At 42.0% G+C, this 19,142-nt stretch overlaps 5 protein-coding genes across 12 annotated transcripts; 3 read left to right on the forward strand and 2 right to left on the reverse strand.

The window, feature by feature from the left end:
- Positions 1–1,287: 1,287 nt before the first annotated feature.
- LOC104000534 (exocyst complex component EXO70C1-like) lies at positions 1,288–3,883 on the forward strand. Its single transcript, XM_018819420.2, has 2 exons — positions 1,288–3,580; positions 3,646–3,883. Exon 1 carries the CDS (start codon positions 1,415–1,417, stop codon positions 3,548–3,550), a length of 2,136 nt encoding a protein of 711 aa, XP_018674965.2. The 5' UTR covers positions 1,288–1,414; the 3' UTR covers positions 3,551–3,580; positions 3,646–3,883.
- Positions 3,884–4,815: 932 nt separating this feature from the next.
- On the reverse strand, positions 4,816–8,759 carry LOC104000300 (protein PHLOEM UNLOADING MODULATOR). Its single transcript, XM_009422312.3, has 4 exons — positions 8,279–8,759; positions 6,624–7,018; positions 6,331–6,524; positions 4,816–5,381 (listed from the first exon to the last, which is right to left on the reverse strand). The coding sequence occupies exons 1-4, from the start codon at positions 8,560–8,562 to the stop codon at positions 4,986–4,988; spliced, it is 1,269 nt and encodes a 422-aa protein (XP_009420587.2). The 5' UTR covers positions 8,563–8,759; the 3' UTR covers positions 4,816–4,985.
- Positions 8,760–8,946: 187 nt separating this feature from the next.
- Positions 8,947–12,550, forward strand: LOC135595480 (uncharacterized). The gene is made up of 9 exons (XM_065086430.1): positions 8,947–9,113; positions 9,211–9,320; positions 10,295–10,413; positions 10,496–10,593; positions 11,051–11,138; positions 11,225–11,359; positions 11,440–11,548; positions 11,785–11,933; positions 12,197–12,550. The coding sequence occupies exons 1-9, from the start codon at positions 9,052–9,054 to the stop codon at positions 12,242–12,244; spliced, it is 918 nt and encodes a 305-aa protein (XP_064942502.1). The 5' UTR covers positions 8,947–9,051; the 3' UTR covers positions 12,245–12,550.
- Positions 12,551–12,955: 405 nt separating this feature from the next.
- Positions 12,956–17,236, forward strand: LOC135587026 (syntaxin-61-like). 8 transcript variants are annotated; one of them, XM_065086432.1, is made up of 9 exons: positions 12,956–13,051; positions 13,295–13,402; positions 13,662–13,775; positions 14,512–14,625; positions 14,835–15,034; positions 15,550–15,640; positions 16,204–16,269; positions 16,535–17,051; positions 17,160–17,236. In XM_065086432.1, the coding sequence occupies exons 2-8, from the start codon at positions 13,349–13,351 to the stop codon at positions 16,643–16,645; spliced, it is 750 nt and encodes a 249-aa protein (XP_064942504.1). In that variant the 5' UTR covers positions 12,956–13,051; positions 13,295–13,348; the 3' UTR covers positions 16,646–17,051; positions 17,160–17,236. The 8 variants fall into 8 exon arrangements, with proteins under 8 accessions (XP_064942504.1, XP_064942505.1, XP_064942507.1 ...); XM_065086433.1 differs by having other exon boundaries at positions 12,970–13,051; positions 13,298–13,402; XM_065086435.1 differs by lacking the exon at positions 12,956–13,051 and having other exon boundaries at positions 13,058–13,402; positions 16,535–16,914; positions 16,997–17,051.
- Positions 17,237–17,263: 27 nt separating this feature from the next.
- LOC135595481 (ethylene-responsive transcription factor ERF110-like) lies at positions 17,264–18,747 on the reverse strand. The gene is made up of 2 exons (XM_065086431.1): positions 18,243–18,747; positions 17,264–18,161 (listed from the first exon to the last, which is right to left on the reverse strand). The coding sequence occupies exons 1-2, from the start codon at positions 18,538–18,540 to the stop codon at positions 17,527–17,529; spliced, it is 933 nt and encodes a 310-aa protein (XP_064942503.1). The 5' UTR covers positions 18,541–18,747; the 3' UTR covers positions 17,264–17,526.
- Positions 18,748–19,142: the final 395 nt, after the last annotated feature.

Raw genomic sequence — 19,142 nt, forward strand, 5'->3', positions numbered from 1 at the left:
ACAAGAACAACCATCAAGGGCCATGAGAAGCCTGCCCGTTGACTTTGCTCATCCCCAGTCTGCAACAAAAAATTGTGTGGGAATGGAAGCATGCTTGTCAAGTTCTTTCTTCTAATTCAGATACAAGTTGTCATCAGATGCTTGGACATAAAACAGTGTATTCTTGGATTTGTGTGAATAAATTAGTGTTCATGGTTGAAACAGGAAGTGTATGGAGTTTTGTATGGCATACCAAAAAGTTTCTTCTATATGAAATGTGGATTGGTTGTGGAAGGTTTGATTGGAATTGTTTTTTTAATGAAAAGATCACAACCTCATTCCATTGCCAGGGAAGAACAAAGAACAGCAGGATCAGTGTAAAAATTGAGGGGAATTCATTTCCCCAACTCATGCTATCAGATCTATCTTTGGCACAATTAAGTCAAGACAAGAGTTGTCTTATTGAGGTTTGCATGTATGTAACAAAATATAGTGACAATAGATTGTTGTCAGTAATGTTCATTTTGCTAAATTTTGTTCTTGAGAAGTTAATAATTCAAATTAATTCACATATTATGCATACTCACATTGATGTAGAGGAATAAATTAATGGTCATATTAATTATTTTTTATTAAAATTAATATTTCTTTTTTCTGACTATTCAAATTTGAAATATTTTTTTTATAAAAAAAATACTATTACAGTTTTGATATAATAAAAAAGTCTTCGGATTGTCTTTTTTTTTTATAAAAAATCGTCTACTTAATTAAAGTATCGAAGGAACATTATCGAGCGTATGCACTCGGATCAAATCAATTTAGATGATCCTAAATCTTTTATCATTAAATATAAAATAAATATAAAATATGCCCATTACATCTTTTATCATTATGTATTTTATACAAACAAATTGAACTAATCAACTTTAGTCATGCGTCTCCGATGATTGATCCAAGTCATTTTTTGTTAGATATAAAAGAAAATTTTAAATATTATTTTTAAGTTTGAGAAAATAACGGGCGTATTTTAAAATGATCCTTAATGTAATTATTTAGTCTCCTCTTGCCAACTACTACTTTTACGTGGCTCCAACTTTGGTACGTGGAGCCAACCATGCATGCGTCCCCTGCTATGCCTTTCCCGTTCACCCAATGCACAATTGACTTGGTCCAACCGAGCTATTTTGCAGGACCAAAAATAGCATCTCCCATCCCTATATTGACATATGTACAAGTGGAAACAGCCCAAACCCCCTTATTTCCTCACACAACCATACCTCTCTCTCTCTCTCTCTCTCTCTCTCTCTGTGCTGGACACCCTCCCTTCCCCTTCTCTCCTCTCTTTTTCTCTCACTATGCGTAACCCTTCTTCGTCGGCTTTGCCTTGTTACTAGTTTTGTGGAAAGAAGAACACAACCGGGGAAGGAGGACACCGATGGAGTGCAACCAGCCCCATGTTCCCAAGAAATCCAGCAGCTTCTCCTCCAGCCGCGACGAGAAGCACCGCGAGATCAACCGCAACCTCTCCTTAGGCTCCATCAAGCTCGAACAGAGCTATGAGAAGAAGGAGAGACACGACCAGGAGACAATAGAGGAGGAGCGGGAGGAGGAGAAGGCCACAAAGGAGCAGGAGGAGGAGGAGAAAGAAGCAAGCAATGCCGAGGAGCCTGAAGCTACTTTGCTCACCATCTCCGAGGACATAGATAGATTCCTCCGATTGCTCCTCGCCGTCGAAGATGGCCAAGATGGGAGCCACGAGCCGCCGGAGATCCCCGAATCCACCGTCGAGAAGTTTGTCATTTTGGTGGAGGAGGAGATCGCCAAATACGAGACCGGCGAGGAGAAATGGCCCTCGTGCGACGACGAACTCTCGCTCCTCGATGCCATCGACAGGGTCTCGAAACTGACATCGGCGGTGGCGAAATTCTCGTCGGAGCTCAAGTACAACGAGGCGATGAACCATTCCGGCAGCGTCCTCCACCACGCCATGTGCTTCCTCGAAGACGAATTCCACTCGTTACTTCAGGACTCCAGAACAAAGCAGGAAGCAGCCAGCAGCAGTTCGAGGCCCAAGCAGCTGCCGTCACTAATCTACCGCTTTCACGAGCCGGAACGCAGCGTGTCACCCTCGTCGGAATCCAGTCCCTGCGAGTCTTCCCAGGCATACATACCGGAGAACACCGAGAGGCTGCACAGGATCGCCGACGCCATGATCTCTGCCGGGTACGTTACAGAGTGCTGCCAGGTGTTCTCCATCGCTCGACGCAATGCATTCGAGGCAGGACTGCCGAGCCTGGGGTTCGAGAAGGTTGGCATCGAAGACGTGATCAAGATGGCGTGGGAGAACTTGGAATCTGAGATCGCTACGTGGGTAAAGGCCTTTCGCCACACCATCACGGCCTCCTTCACCGCCGAGCGCGAGCTGTGCGAGGCTGTGTTCGCCAGCCACCGCGCCATCTCCGACCGCCTCTTTCTCGGCTTCGCCAACGGCGCCATCGTCCAGCTCCTCACCTTCGCGGAGGCTGTCACGATGACCAAACGCTCCGCCGAGAAGCTGTTCAAGGTGCTCGACGTCTACGAGGCCATGCGCGACGTGCTGCCGACGGTCGAAGCCCTGCTCCCCGACGATGGCGAGCAGGACGAACCCTCCGTCTTTGCGGATCCCAAGACGGAGATATCGTCATTGCGGTATCGCCTTGGAGAGGCAGCCGTCGCAATCTTCTGCGATCTGGAGAGCTCGATCAAGGCCGACAACAGCAAGACCCCTGTACCGGGCGGCGCAGTCCACCCTCTCACCCGCTACGTCATGAACTACCTCAAGTACGCCTGCGAGTACAAGAGCACATTGGAGCAGGTCTTCAAGGAGCACAAGCATGCCGAGAAGCCATCATCCTTCGACGAGGACCGCGAAAATTCTCAGACAGGCGGTGGGGGAGACGGCGACCGCAACAGCAACAGTAGCGGCAATGACAATTACAATCCGTTCGCAGCTCAACTAATCGAGGTAATGGACTTGCTGCACTCCAATCTGGAGTCGAAATCGAAGCTCTACAAGGATCTGGCCTTGAGCAACATTTTCTTGATGAACAACGGGAGGTACATCGCGAAGAAGGTGAAGGGGTCGCCGGAGATCCATCAGCTGCTGGGGGAGACGTGGTACCGGAAGCGGTCGTCGGACCTGAGGCAGTACCACAAGAACTACCAGCGGGAGACGTGGTCGAAGCTGCTGGCCTGCCTGAGGGACGACGGGCTCCAGGTGAAGGGGAGCGTCGCCAAGCCGGTGCTCAAGGAGCGGTTCAAGAGCTTCAACGCCATGTTCGATGAGATCCACAAGGCGCAGAGCTCGTGGGTGGTGAGCGACGAGCAGCTGCAGTCGGAGCTGAGGGTGTCAGTGTCGGCGGTGGTGGTGCCGGCCTACCGGTCCTTCCTGGGGAGGTTCTCGCAGTACCTCGACCCCGGGAGGCAGACGGAGAAGTACATCAAGTTCGGGCCGGAGGACCTCGAGAATCTGATCGATGAGCTCTTCGATGGCACTCCTTCGTCGTCCATCGCGAGCCGGAGGAGGACATGAACAGTAGGGTAGCGGGAACGGCCGGTGGTGGTGAGCTTCTTCTACTCTGTTTATATACTGTTAACCATTGAGATTCACTGTGAGATTCTACGTAGGAGGCGATCAAAAAGCTGCGCTCACGTCCCAGAACTTGAGATCACGCCTCGTTTCGTGTCGTCCTCGACAAAGGCAGCCGGCACACAAGAGTTAACACAGAGGGTGACGACCATTCCGCCATGTTGTTGCTTGTGTGTTTCCTTCCCTCATTATGCGTTGTTTGTTGCCAATGACAACAAGAGCTTCAAGTTATAATTGTTAGATCTTTTGCAAATCGAAAGTATATCTTTGTGTGAATGTTATCTGTGAAATTGATGGGTTTTGATCCGCATAAATCATTTGTGCAACCAATGCTCTTGCTAAAAACAGAGCATAAGATCTTCAAAAAAGCGATGGATGCCTTTGAACATGGCGTGGAATCTTAATCAACAAATAAAAAAGGAGAAGAATTCATTGCCAAGAACATGATTCTCTGCAGGATTTCCATCCGCTAGCAGTGAGCCAAGGAGAGTTTAAAGCCCATGGAAGGCCACCTCGTTTCATCATCCCCGAGAGTCGAACAACGTCGATCCAAAGCTCTACCTCCTCTTCCAGATGAGTTGAAGACCCCGATACCCTTCCAACGAGATTCCATGCGACAGGAGCTGCATGCTATCTTGCACGACATCCACGAAAACCTCGACCATCCTTGCACCCACGTCATGGATCACGTTCGACCTGAACCATCTCTTGTAGATGTCCTCTTCCACGATCAATCTGTTGGAGTACCTCGGCCTGCAATTGTAGATGCACAGCATTATGGTTATGTTCGTCCCAAGTGACTCCTCTCCGCCATAGACTGGCTTGATGCACGCTCCTGATGTGCCACTGGAAACGATAAGTTCTATTACAGGTCGAGGAGATGGAAGAGATGAGAAGAAGGCTGGGATGGAGAAGATGACTGAGCGAGATCAGTGTTCGCTTCATTGACACCACCTGTTGATTGCGTTTGGATGACAACAATCTCAATATGCCTTGTAAATGTATCTGATGACGACGATGTAAAACCATGAAACAGACGGTTCTACATGTCTACCTTGAGTGAAGCAATGAACAGCAAGCAGATTCTCCAACTTATGTGATCCAATAATGAGCTTCTCTTTCATATATCTAAATGATCTTTTCAAAAAAGCCAGAATATATACTTGTTGTTTGTGTGTGTTTGTGCAGTGCTCAATGGAGAAAGAAACTAGTCAAGACAGCAGGATCATGTCATTGTTCCAAATAATGTCCAAACAACAGAATAAGTTTACAGAAAAGACCCATAAAACCACATATAAAGTACAACACATACTTTAAAAAAAGTACAACAGAGGTTACAACCATCAGATACAGAAGCTGGTAATAATTTCACAACCAATTACCCGTCGCTGGTCAGCATAAAGGCGACGAGCACCATAATGAGGGAGACAGTAATGGTTGTGCCAGCAAATAACCATATAGCCCATTGAGAGGAGCCCCGCCTCTCTTGACCAGCCCTCTCCACCTCCTTCAAGAGATCCCTAATCTCATCGATGTCCGAATCCTTAGCTGCATGAATCAGTCTGCTCTGGACCTCATCAAGTTTGGCGAGTCTTTTGGTTTTGGTTGCATCTTTAGCAGACCAAATGAAGCCAGTCATTCTCCACAGAAGGATGCCGACATAGATTGCCACTATACAGTCTACAGTGTAATGGTGGCGTTCTCGAATCTCTCTCTGGGCACTGTGCAGCACTAGAATCCATGTCAGAGCTGACGTCCAGCCACCATATGCTTCCTGAGGCCAGAAACAATTAAAGTATATTTTAGCAGTTCTACCAAGAATTCCAATATGCAGATCAGAAATAAAATAAAAAATTCAGAAATGCAGGTATGCCACCTTACCACTCTAAATTCATTCTGTTAAATCAAGAATATGAAACTTAAAACTATAGATTGTTTAGATATGACTTTCAACATTAAACTGAGGTGCTCATGCAACATTTGTTCTGCTAGAACCTATGATTATGAAGTCACTGCTCTGAATTTATGAAAATTTCCTGATCACAATAATAGAGTGGATGGGTTTTTCTGCTTCTCATTCCATTGTTTTACTTCCATTTATGAGCTCCCTTTTCATCTAACACATGACAGAGAATAATAAAACCAACAGCATAAGTTTCAGAGGCAATTGGATATCTATGAAGCTTAAGACAATGCAATTAGAGGATGTGATTTTGTTTCAACAATAAACTGAGGAGTCATTTGTTTCCTTCCACAGTACTTGTGATTTTGATATTCTTGCAAGCTATAAATATAGGATAAAAATAAATTCAGAAAAGAGGATATGAGAAACAAAGTGATAGATTAGATGCAATTAATTGATATCAACCACACTTAGTCGTTTAAAAAGAAATTCAGAAAAGAGGATATGAGAAACAAAGTGATAGATTAGATGCAATTAATTGATATCAACCACACTTAGTCAGATAAAAATGTCAAGATAATAACAAGGAGCAAAAGGTGATTCATTTATCAGAATGTGGCTAATATTAAAAGATGGTGAAGCTATAGTAAAAAACATGGTTCATATTATAACAAGCAACAATAAGCCAAAAATGTCCCAACAGTCACAAACATTGTCCATACACCACACCAAATGCCTCAAGCAAATTTATCCATTATCATCTATAATTAAATTATGCTGTTTAAAAAAATAAAACACATGCAAAAAGAATTAAGCATACCGTCCATGCCATAGCAGTCAGTACAGCAACAAGCATATGACCACTGTATAGCAGGTCATTACAACCGCCACCAGCTTTCTTCAACAATTGATACCATGAAGATCCTTCTGAAACAGTGGGCCTCAATATATCTATCAGAAAGTTCATCCGGCCCCAATTAGGCCGATATTCACCAGGATATTCTCCAATTGTGGCTAAAAGACAAGCAGGAAAAAAAATAATTAGCAGCTTATAGATTTAGAATGTTAAACTAATAAATAAGTTAGATCTTGACCAATCCTAACTAAACTAACCATAGGGCATATCTGTTTGTATTAGCTTGCGAATGGCATCCGAGTCAGAAGCATATGGCATATAATATTTCTGTACCCAAGGATGAGGATGATAGGGTACTGGAAATCGAACTTCAGCACACCAAGGTCGTACCGATGGAAGAATTGTAGAAACAAATGTTACAGCTCGAAGAAGACGCCCTATAGCCATGGTAAACATATACCTCGCGGCGAGTCCAAGACCAGGGGCTTTAACAGAGTTAAAAACCACAGAGAAAGCCAACATCACAAACAGCATTAAGAAATGATGTAGCCCAATTATATGTGCTCTTAGCACGTCAACCACAACTTGTGGAAGCTTCTCATTCAGGAACAAAAGCAACCACTGACCACTATCAGGAAGTGGGGGTGAAGATCTGCCAATTGAGAATTTCTTGAATCAGCAAAGTTGAAAACCATAATAAATAATCAATATTAGAATGCATGCTGATCTTTTGAGATGTATAAATAATTATGGGCAAACACTGAAAATTATTTTGTAAATAGAATTGTCTAAAAACAACAGCTTCTGATAGTGCCATGAAGAAAAGTTTTCTGACATTTCCAAGGAAAAGTTCTTGCTTGATGATACAATAGATGTACCATGAAACCTAAAAGGCTTTCTTTTCATTCTGCAGAAAGCTTAAAAATGATGTGCATAGTGGCCTCACTAACATAGTAAGAAAAATTGTTGCTTAAAGGATATACTATGAGAAAAACAACCACATGAACAGATATGTTTCTGGTGAATATCTACTTAAGAAACCAAAGGAAAGAAAAATCCCATGATTTCTTAGAAGTGTCATTCTAAGAATATAACAATGTTATTGAACAAGGACTTTTGTAATTATTGTGACAGAGCATATGACACTTTTTATTTCTTTGACATGGAAAATTGAACAAGCTAGAAGATAGTCAGAACATTAGCTTCTAACTGTGCACAAGAGCAATGACCTCTACATACGCTTCAAAGATAATAGAGGTGAATTGGTAAACTATAAGCAATTTGGTTAAATAAATGCATCACTGCTTCATTTTTCACTGCAGATATTATAATATCCTGATTTACACTGTTTCAATTGTACATTTTACTCATCCCTCCAACCTGCCTAAGACATTCGTTACTCTTCACATACACCCTAGATTTAAAAGCATTGGTAGTGAAGAAGTGTTATATTGATGACCTGAAGCATGCATGGGATCGACATGACAATCTAAAATGAATCATCTTTTTGTTCTTTTTTGCATATACAAGCACTGTGTTACCCCAAATTAACTGATATCATGAGCAATTCTTCTTTTTCTGATCATAAGACTGTATGTCATTTTCTACTAGTTGGTTAAATTAATTATGGCCGGGTCCCAAAAAGCAGGTGGCGAAATGTTGCAACTATATCACATCAAAATGCCTTCTTTTTTCCAGGATGTAATTCCAGTTTTTGACATGAAATTTCTCAGACATGATAAAGAGTAGCATCTGTGGAGAAAATCGATGTATAACTGAAATTTATCACCAAATAATTTAACTACATTGACCTACTTCAGACCAAAAATCACCAGGAACATGCTCGAAACAGGCAAAAATGACTTCTTCTAAACTTAGTTTGCAGCATTGGATCCGCAGAGGTGGTACTTACGTATGCCAATCGAGACCGAGGACAGCGGTCACGAATCGGACGGAGAGGGCTTCGCAGAGCAGGGCGGAGAGCATGAAGACCAGCGAGGCGAGGAAGGGGATAGCGGCCCGTAGCTCTAACGGCCAGTGCCGGTAGAAGGGGGCGCGACAGGCCGCGGCGAGGGCGAGGACCGCCCACAGGGCCGGCTGGAGCCGCCCGTGCCACGAGGGCGAGACATAGCGCAGGTAATCGACCGCCACGTACGAGATCGCCGCGAGGCCGAGACCCTCATTGGCTCTCGGCATCGCCGGCGAGGGGTGCTGGCGGCCGCCCCGGGCTTCTCCTCCTGACGCCTCCCGCGATGGACGAAGGGAAGGGACGGAGGGAGAAGAGAAGAAGAGGGGAAGTGTTCGATTAATTGCCAGGTGAATTTAAAGGAAAGCAAAGCTGCCGAGCGGAAGGAAGGCACGACAAAAGGGGCGGAACGGAGGAGTCAAGCGGAATTTTAAGGCAGTGGAAATTTTGATGACCGATGATGGAGGAATTCGAGTTTTCATGAACTTAAAGGGCTTTTCTGCGTATTAGTCTTATACATTCGTGCCGCGCGTGTGGGAAAATATTTCTGAAATTACATATTTATGAAGGAGCTATTTGTAAACATGCACATAAACGTGGTTCGCGGTTCCCTGTCCTCCGCCGTCCCCTAACTCTTTAAACTCCCCTGTAACCCTAACCCCAGAAAGGGGCCGGCAAAAGGATCGAAAACCCCCCCTCGACGAACTCCCTCGTCAGCGATGCAGCACGACGACGTGATATGGCAGGTCATCAGGCACAACCACTGCAGCTACATGGCCAAGTACTTCCCAAGGCCTTCGCTCCTCTCGTTCTTCGGAGACCATCAATCCGAGTGATTTTTAATGGGTCTCTAATACTTGTTGGTCGGTGTTGTGTAGAATCACCACGGGGATTTTCTGTAGAAACCCGTACAATGTTACCGGAATCTGCAACCGCAGCTCTTGCCCGCTCGCCAACAGTCGATACGCCACGATTCGTGATCATGACGGTACCTTGTTTCGAATTTAGCCCCTAAAATGCCTTGCTATTTGGATTGCTGGTAGGAAATTTATGTGTGGCGTTGATTGGTTTCTGCTTCACACTTATTTTTTCGTTTGTCTAACATCTATTAATCGAAGAAGATGGACGTGTGATAAACTATGTAAAGTTTTTGAAGACTATGTTCTATATGCTGGAGTTGTAAGTTTTCATTCTGGTCTAAAATTTGATTACAGAATGAGGACATTGACATTGTTACTGCCTACCTTTTTTTTAATTTTTTGTTTGTTATTTAGAGGCTGCTCTTGAATCAAGGAAGAAATAAAGAATGTGTTTCACAGAAGGATTTGGTATCTCAAGATCATAAGTTTGGGGCAGCCTTTTGTTATGATTAATTTTAACATAAACTTGCTTCTTATATGCATAATTGAAATTTGTAACAAAAACTTTCCCACGATTTAACTGGCAAAGGTAGACATCGATGAAGAAGATAAGAGTCAAATCCATAATGGAAATTACTGTTGAAAGATAATAGTTTTTTTTATAATTTATGTGTTTAAGCTTCCTTATGGAACTAGGTCATTGTGGTCTTCAATAAGTATTATCTGGATTGCTAATAATTGGATTAATTTAATTGGGTGGTTGTAAAGAAATTAGTGTACTGAAGCATTTGTCTTCTTTTAAAATTTCCATACAGTTAGTGAATTTATAATTGAGGATTGACGTATTTTACCTTCATGTACTTTCTGAAATGGAACCAGATAAGTACCCCATCTCCCATGCCCCTTTCTGAAGTTGACCTTGTTGATGTGCATCTGAGCTAGCTTGAATGGGTTTTAGAATGTATCAGTTCTAGTTTTATAGTCTAGCTTTAATAGAACTGATATCACTTATTTCTTGTTCCTTAATAATTTTATATATTTTTCTAGTTCTACTCCTGAAAATGCTTTGGTACTTTTTATCCTGACTTGCTGTCTTGTGCAGGAGTGTTTTACTTGTATATGAAAACAATTGAAAGGGCTCATAAACCAAATGAATTGTGGGAAAGAGTTAAACTTCCTAGAAATTATGAGAAGGCACTAGAAACTATTGGCAAGCATCTGGTACTTGATATTCTTAATGACAAGCTAACCTGACTTTTAACTTTTGGAAGCACTAGATGCATCATCCTTTTGGTTTTGGCAGGAGTACTGGCCTAAATTACTTGTGCACAAAATCAAGCAGCGCTTAACCAAAATGACTCAGTATCGAATACGCATGAGGAAGCTAGAACTGAAAGTGAGGTACGTATTTATTTCAGTCATTCCGTAGTTTCAATATGTTACATGTAGAGTAGCTGGAGATCAGGGTTTCAGACACAAAAATAGCATCTCTGTATTTAAAATCAAGGCTCCATATGTTGATCCTCCCCAAACCTTGCTTCGGTGGGAGTTTCATGGATCGAGTATCCTTTTAGAGTAGCTGGAGACTCGATAATATCAAAACTCTCCTTGTCTTGTCCTCATAGAGGTAAAGCATGTGTCAATAAAGAACAACAGTGTAGGTGTAGGGTATTAGACAATTTTTTTTATAATTCCATGTTTTGGCCTTTGGGCAACAAACATATTTTGAATCCACATCTTTTTTTTGTCCTCTGTGTTGGAGGCAAGGGATGTCTCTTTTTTCAACAATATTTGGTCTTTATAAAAATGGGAACCAGCAAACAATCTTTAAAAACTGGGAAGCTTTTGTTTGATACAGGGAGAAGATAATTACTGTACCTAGAAAAGAGAAAAAAAGAGAGGCAAGGAGGGAGGAAAAAGCTGAAAAAGCTGCAATTCTTGATAAGGTTTGTTACATTTCATCTTTTGTTAATTATTTTATAGTCCTGTTTGTCAGCATCAGCAAGTATGACTTGTTGTAAGTGTTATGCAGAGTATCGAGAATGAGCTGCTGGAGCGTCTCAAGAAAGGTGTTTATGGTGATATATATAACTATCCTGTTCAGGCATATAACAATGTCCTGGAAATGGAAGGCCTACAACCAAGTGCTGAGGAAGAAGATGAAGAAGTATGCTTTAGAGTCAATTTCTGCTCATCTTCTGTTTCTTTGGCTGTTTATAGTAACTTGTACTTGTCTCATTTTACCAGGAGCCAGAAGTAGAATATGTTGAAGGTTATGATGGACTCGAGGAAGAAGAGGACATGGAAGATTTTGGTGGTTTCGTGAAAAATGAATCTTTGATGGATGATGATTATGGTATAGATTTTTGACCCAAGGCATTTATTCTTTACATTTCTTTTTTGTTGTTGTCTGATTAATGCAATAACCATAGAAGTTCGATACAATAGTGACAACACTATACTAGTGGTTCCATTAAAAATTTCAATAATGTCCGGCTCTGAACTCAAGTGGATCACAGTTCCGCTCCCAGTTAGTCGATCTTATCATCTTGGGATGTGAAGTTTCTGCTAAATATGCTAATTTTGGTGCAGATGAAATGGATGAAGAAAATGAAGAAATAGAACCCTTAGATCAACACCCTGCCAAGAAAATACGAAAAGCATCTGCATCTGAAGCTAGAAAGATAGAAGGTGGTGATTCTGGGAAAAAGTCAAAAAGAAAGGGGAGGGTAATCATTGAGGTACTGTGCCTTATTCTCTGTAACTGATTAAAATCCTTCTCCTCGCAAGTAGAATAGTCTCATTACAACAACAATAGATCCATTGAGATTTTTTTTCTTTCTAAAATATGTAATTTGCAGCACTCAATCCCTTTCCGTCTTTTCCTTCCTCTGTATTTTTTTTTTCTTTCTCCTCCTTTTTGCCTTTTCTATCTTTTCGAAGAACATTATAACTGATGAGAATTTCAACTGCTGTAACTTAATAATACTTTTGGATTACACAGGTTGAGCAGGATGAGGAATTGGGTGAGAGACAAAAGGCACATGTATAAAAGCTCAAGTTCCCTTGGTTTCCTGCATGCCCTTCACATCAAGCATCATCCCATGGTATGTACCTCGAGGGCAGACACTTATGGAGCGGCGGGACCGATGTTTCCGACCCCGAACAATTTTTGATATGATGTTGGTGTTAATGCAACAAAATGAGTTCTGTTAGTGTAACATCTAATTAGTTGAAATGTTTTGTCATCCTTTGTGAGACTCTCCTAAGGTTAATATTGGTGATTGGTAAGCATGCAGTTTGCATTGTCTTCCCAAATTTATCGATATCTTTATAAATGAATTGTTTCGGTAGTCCACTTTCAGCCTTAAGAAAGTGTATCAATCACTTCATTACCTGTTGCTATGATTTGATTTTGGGTTCAATTCCTTAGTTTATTTTTATCCCTTTGAAAGAATAAGTATGTTCGTTCACTATTGCTAAAAGATCAATTCCGAACATTATCTATCATAATTCTACCGTGGCTTTCCATGTCATACTTCGATCGGATTTGGTGCTCTGTTGGCTAAGCTAATAATCATGTTTTAATAGCTATATTAATAAATATGACAATTGAATGAACTCAATTGTTTTATTTGCATCGCTTTTTTTTTTTTTTTTGCCTAAAGGGCAAAACAATAATAATAATAATAATAATAATAATAATAATGACATGGCACTCAATCTTCTTCTGTTTGATGTCACGTTGTGTATGCCTAAACCAGTTCGACCCGACCCGACAATCCTCTATTCTCTTTGCTCATCCCCAACCAACCAATTCTCCTCCCGGCCACAACCGTTCTTTTTGGTGCCGCTTCAGGTACTCCTTCGCCCGGCATTTCTCTTCCTTCCTCCGATCTTGATCTCCGTCGTCCTTCCCCTATTCCGTGCCATCCGCGTCTTTGTGCGCTTCGATCCGGCCGACCCAACCGCTATCTCATTGCCGGAGCCTCGTGTCTTGTGCCCTTTCTCGTAGACCATGGATCTGGGTTTGGTTGGTTTCTTGTTCGTTTTATACTGTTAATTATGATGCCGTCGATCTTTGTTTGCTCTTTGGCTGCAGTAGTTGGTCTCTGAACAGAGGCGCCGATCGATCTCTCTCGAGGAATGCGCTGAGATGACACCTGCTCAGGATCCATTCTATGTTGTTAAAGAGGAGATTCAAGAGTCCGTAAGTCACTGTCCCCTGATCATTTGCGAATTGGTCATTTTTCTTTAGCAAGCAATTCGATGATCGATCAAGGCATTTGTCCAAAACCTGTGCATTCTGAGAAATTGGACAGTTTGTTTGATGTTCCTATGCAAGTGGGCATAACTTTATTATTTTCCAAATCAAACGAGAACTCTCTCTAGCGGATTTCTCATATTCTAAAGGCAGTCATATCTGTTTATGATTTCATCCGCTGTTTTTTTTTTTTTTCTGGTTGCAGATTAACAAACTGCAAGTTACTTTTCAACAATGGGAACAAACCCCTTCAAACACCGGAGAGAGTGTACACCTTACAAAACAGCTTGTTGTCAGCTGTGAGAGCATAGAGTGGCAGGTATTACTTTAAGCAAATACAAGTGATTCATGTTATGTTTTAAGAAATCTCCATCATCTCAAAATGTTCATCGTGGTAAAACTTGTGAGAGTAGAGAAGCAAGTGCACTGAACTGAAAGATACCTTTTAGTGAAGGTAATTTCAGCATAATAGTCTCCCTAATGCTTTAATTTCACATATGGGTCCCTTAGTCTCATTATTTATATGAAAATCGCTAAGTTTTTTCTTCCATTCTGCAAGTTATCCCCTTCCATCCACTTTTCTCAAACTATGATCAAAATGAAGGCCTTTTTAGCTCAACAGCTAACAAAAGTTGGCTTATGACTTAGCAAAATATATCATTAAGGGAAAACTTATATGGAGTACAAAGGAAGCAAAAAAAAATGAAGGGTAAAATTTCTGTTATATGTGTGTTGTTAATGATCTAAAACTGTTGGTGGAATATACTAGCAATATTCCTTCAGATTTAACCTAAGGACCAATATGTACAACTTAAGAGATTTGTATAAGTTTCATATAATCAACTAAACTGGGGGGCTGTAAAAAATTGAAAGATTTTGCTGCTTGTGTGTCTATGCTTTCATGTTAAGAAATTTGATAGATTTTTTTAGCTTTCTCTAATGTTGATGGAAGTCAGATGCTTCTGGACTCTATCAAATCTAACAAAACTTGCTTTCCTGGTTGTCTCTGATGGTTGAACTCTTTTGTTGAACTTGATCATTCTATTAATGGAAAGGTGGATGAATTGGATATGGCAATTGCAGTTGCTGTGAGAGATCCTGCATGGTATGGTCTTGATGAAGTTGAACTTGAAAAGCACAGGAGATGGACTAGCACTGCACGTTATCAGGTAAAGCTTAAAGTAAAGTTTGGAACTATTTCTTTATTATCATTTTTTTTATGTCTTGGATTGGTTTAAATTTTTTGCTTATAATATAGGTAACACCTTGTCTTGTGCTTGAGCTTGTGGAGACATGCATATTCAGAAGCACAACCATTACATATTTTTATTTGTTTCCATTTTCTTCATAATTTCTGATCATTTCAGCAGTAATGTAGGTGGGTAATATTAGGAAAACTGTAGAAACAGGAAAGGAGAAGCAGAATTCATTCAGCTTAGGTACAAATGGTGTGCGTAAAGAGCTGATGGGGCTTCCAAATGATCATGCTTCTCAGGCAGGCAGATCAAACAATTACATTAATCAAGATAATGATGATTTTATCTCTTCAGAATCAGTTCAGCAGCTGCTCCTGATAAAGTAATTCTGTCTTTTTTCATTTTCTGTTTTTTGTTATAGTAGTGAATGAGGTATAAAAGTTTAGGATGCATCTTCTGCAGCAGATTTGGGATCTGTGATCAGTTTTCCTATTGGTCAGTTCATAGTTGGTGGTCAACCAAGTTGATTACTTTAAATTTCTTGTTCTGGCACTCATTGGCCTTGCTCTATTTTGTTGGTTTTATCAATGCTTTCTAGGATATGAGAGGGGCAGTGTAAGTAGTAGGACCATTGTTTTATAAATTATATGAAGTTTGTATTCTTTTAAAGCTTCCACGAGTCTTTGGTCCTTGGATACAAACTCTAGTTTCTTACTGGAGCTGTGATATTTATTGACACCACGAACTGTGAAGGAAAAATCCATCTTCTCTATAACAAAGAACCTCCTTATTCAAGTTTATTATTAAAAAAAATTTTAGGTACAATAAGTGTAGATTAAGTTACATAAAAGATTGCATTTTGTTGACACCTCTTTTATTTCCTAAATCTTACTTCAGGAAACAAGATGAGGAGCTGGACGAGCTTAGTGCTAGTGTTCGGAGAATTGGAGATGTAGGACTTACTATACATGATGAACTTGTTGGGCAGGTATGTTCAACAACAAAATGCCTAAAAATGTCCTGCAATGATTAGTTGACTGATAGGAAAAAAGACTCCTGTCAAACTAACAAGATCCAATGGTGTTGCACATTTTGAGTATAGTGTTCTTGCATAATAGAGAATCAGGAGTTATTTTGCCTTCCTCTATGTAATGAACAATAAGTTCTCTTTTACTAAAAAGTTCTGCTCCAATATTGTGGAAAATGGAAAACATTATGTCTTCTGACTTGTAAATGATTCTGGTTGGCTCTGGTCTCAAGAACTTTGTTATACATTATCTTGGTGTATAATGTTCAATACATACACATCCTTCTTGGTGTTTAATGTTCAATAATATTCAGTAAGATGTTTTTTGGTCATTGCTGGATCCTTTAGATTTATTAACAGCATGGCCATGTGAATTCCTCTCTATAAAGATACTTTCATTGGGGTCAAATATCCTATCATCTTCATAACCATGCAAACTAGTCTCTGGTTTACAAGACATAACAGAGCTCCTTAGTGAAGAGTTAAATTTCATATTCAGTGTGTAAGACTTTCTGCTGCTGCAGGGAAAATTATTGGATGAATTCGGCATGGAAATGGAGACTACTTCAAACAGGCTTGACTTCGTCCAGGTTAGTTTCCACTCCTCCCCCTCTTTTTATTATTGTTTTTTTCAAAAGCAAAATTGTTGTTCAGCTTAGTGTAACCTTAGGAACAGGATTGTTTTATTCATTATGTACATTGTTCCAATTTAAGATTTGATTCAACTAAGATCGACTTTATTCGTGATATGTCTTGCTTTCATTTTCCCATGAGCTCGTGGTTTATTTGAAGATTGATCTGGGCTTTCATAAATATCTCCAAAACCATACCGAAAGAGAATATTTTTCTTTGCAGAAAAAAGTTGCTAAGGTGATGAAGAAGGCAGGCGCCAAGGGCCAAATCATGATGATAGCATTCTTGATAATTCTCTTTATTATTCTTTTATTTTTGGTTTTCTTCACATAGATGGAGACTAAATTGATTTGAGCAGAAACACTTCGACTGTGAGCCATGGTTCTTTGAAGAAATATTGAGGCTTTGTTACTTGGTGTCTTATCAGGTTATACAATTCTCAAACCAGTAAAGGATTCATGCGTACCGCCGCATGGCGCATTGTGAATTGGACTCATCAGCTGCTGCCACCACCAGCATATACTGAGATTCTACCCTCCTGGACTGGTAGACAAATTGCTCGTCATCACAGCATCTTCAATCGAGTTACCACATTTACCAAGGTAGAGCAACACTGACATCCATTTCGTTTGGGCTGCTCAATCCATGCACGCATTCGGCAATTCTGGACTAACATAATCTTAGGAGAAGGGAGTAACTTTGGTTCTGCCCCATCTCATCACATATTCAAGTGAAGCACGTAAGGCACTGTAGCTATTCGCATATTCTTTGTTTCTTTTATTTCATCTGTGCCTATCTTAACTATCTCGCTGACTTTTTCCTCTTGTTTGCTTGATTCGTTTCGAAGTCGGGCAGCCGCGTCCCAAACGTATACGGTCACCTGAAGCAACCTCGGCAAATCATATATTATACAAAGCAAAGAAGGTAAGTGTTGCTTTTGACCAATAAATCTTAGATGAGAACGCAAACAAGTTAGGCATTCACCGCATTTGCTTTTCTTTTTCACGTGTTTTGATTGAATAAAGCAAATAAAAAAGAATGGGGATTTGGTCAACTCTGCAAAGAAGACCATCCAACATCCAATTCCCGAGTCAAACACATCAATCAATCAAGATACCAACAACAGCGCCACGACGACAAAAACCTTTCAGTGCCAAACTAGAGCCTGTGTTTTAGATCCAAGAAATGCGCTCTGAAGCTGCGGGACTATAGTGTCAATGCGAGGAAGAAGATGGAGGATAATGGCTGCATCCACTCCAAGGTGGAGGTTGAAGATAATCCATCTGTTGCTCTGATTCTGGAGGATAGATGAGCGGAGAAGACGGAGGAAAGGGAGCAGAAGCGAAGGAAGTAGAAGAAGCCAAGGAAGCATCCGTGAAAGGAGAAGCTGCAGAAGCTCCGGAATACATCATTTGATCCAACAGTGCAGTCGGAGGCATCCTCTGGCACTCCCCTTCTCCCCGCAGCAGCCTCGAGTACTCCATGTAGTCTCTCGCGGCAACGGCGGCGGTGGAGCCGGAGGCTCCGTGTCTGCCGAACGGCTGGGACTCCATGTGGGCCTCCGGAGTGGCCGCCGACGCTTTCCGAAGCCCGGCTTCCTCGGGGAAGTTGAGCTTGGCTCTGTTTCCTCGGAACCGGAGCGCGGCCTCGTCGTAGGCCCGGGCGGCGGCCTCGGCGGTGTCGAAGGTGCCGAGCCAGACGCGGGCGGCCTTGTGGGGGTCACGTATCTCGGCGGCCCATTTGCCCCAGGGGCGTCGCCGAACGCCCCTGTACCTTACTCTCTCTCCTTGCTCTGTTCCTGCCATGGCGGCCGCCGCTTCCGCTGCAGGAGCTGCAGTTTGCTCTGTTGCTGCAATCACATGAAACCAGGTCACTAATCTTACAGACTAGAATGCGGAAGATCAGAAATGAACGCCTTCGCTCCTTCAACCATCTGCCGAAGCCGCCGCCGCCGACGACCTCCCAAAGTCCCCAAAGCTAGCATACAACTCGGACGCGGCCTCATGCACGAAGCCCTCGTTCCACCTCGTCTGCCCACTGCCACCACCCGGCGGCGCCTCCGTGCCGCGGCCTCCCGCGACGACGTGCACCAGCGCCGACACCATCACCGACCTCTCGTACTCCATGAACGAGGAAGTCAGTCTTCCCGTCGGCGGCACGTGCGCTTCACCGTCGCTCCCTCCGCCGCCGTTGCCCGCTCCTGTATCGCTAGCCACCTTGAAACACATGCAAGCTTTGAGCTTGTTGGCTCCTCAGCGTCGGTCGAAAGCCTCCAACCGTTCCAAACTTGGATGACGAAACCATATATATATGAAAGGAAAATGATGAGGCCGTCGGAACGTGGTAAGCCGTCGCGAGAACTATCATTTGGGCCGTTGCCTCCAAGAATCCACGTCTCTTCCATAGACTTCGACGCGCTGCAAAGTCGACAGACACATATTTCCCACCCAGCCATGCTATTGGGTAAAAAGTCAATCATGAGGGCGTTTTGTGGTAGTAAAAGTGTCGACGAAATGGAGAGGAGCGTGTTCATATGGGTTTGACCACCGAGTCGGCGCTGCGTGTGGTTGGCCGTTGGCAACGTCGGTGCCGCCGCATGTATTAAGTATATAATAAGGAAAGCGTGGCTGAGGATGAGAGAGAAGGAAGAGGATTTTTTATCCCTTTCTATTCCTCAATATATATATAATTCTGACATAAAGAGATTCACGGGCACTTTTATTTTCTGTTTCAAACATCAGAATTATAAAGAAATACTCCTTGTTTTAAACAAAAATAACATATTTTTGTTTTGGATGTTTGTAGTTTCATTTTTAACATATGTTCCTTG

Source organism: Musa acuminata, chromosome BXJ1-10, assembly GCF_036884655.1.
Source record: "Musa acuminata AAA Group cultivar baxijiao chromosome BXJ1-10, Cavendish_Baxijiao_AAA, whole genome shotgun sequence".
Classification (NCBI taxonomy): Eukaryota; Viridiplantae; Streptophyta; class Magnoliopsida; order Zingiberales; family Musaceae; genus Musa; species Musa acuminata.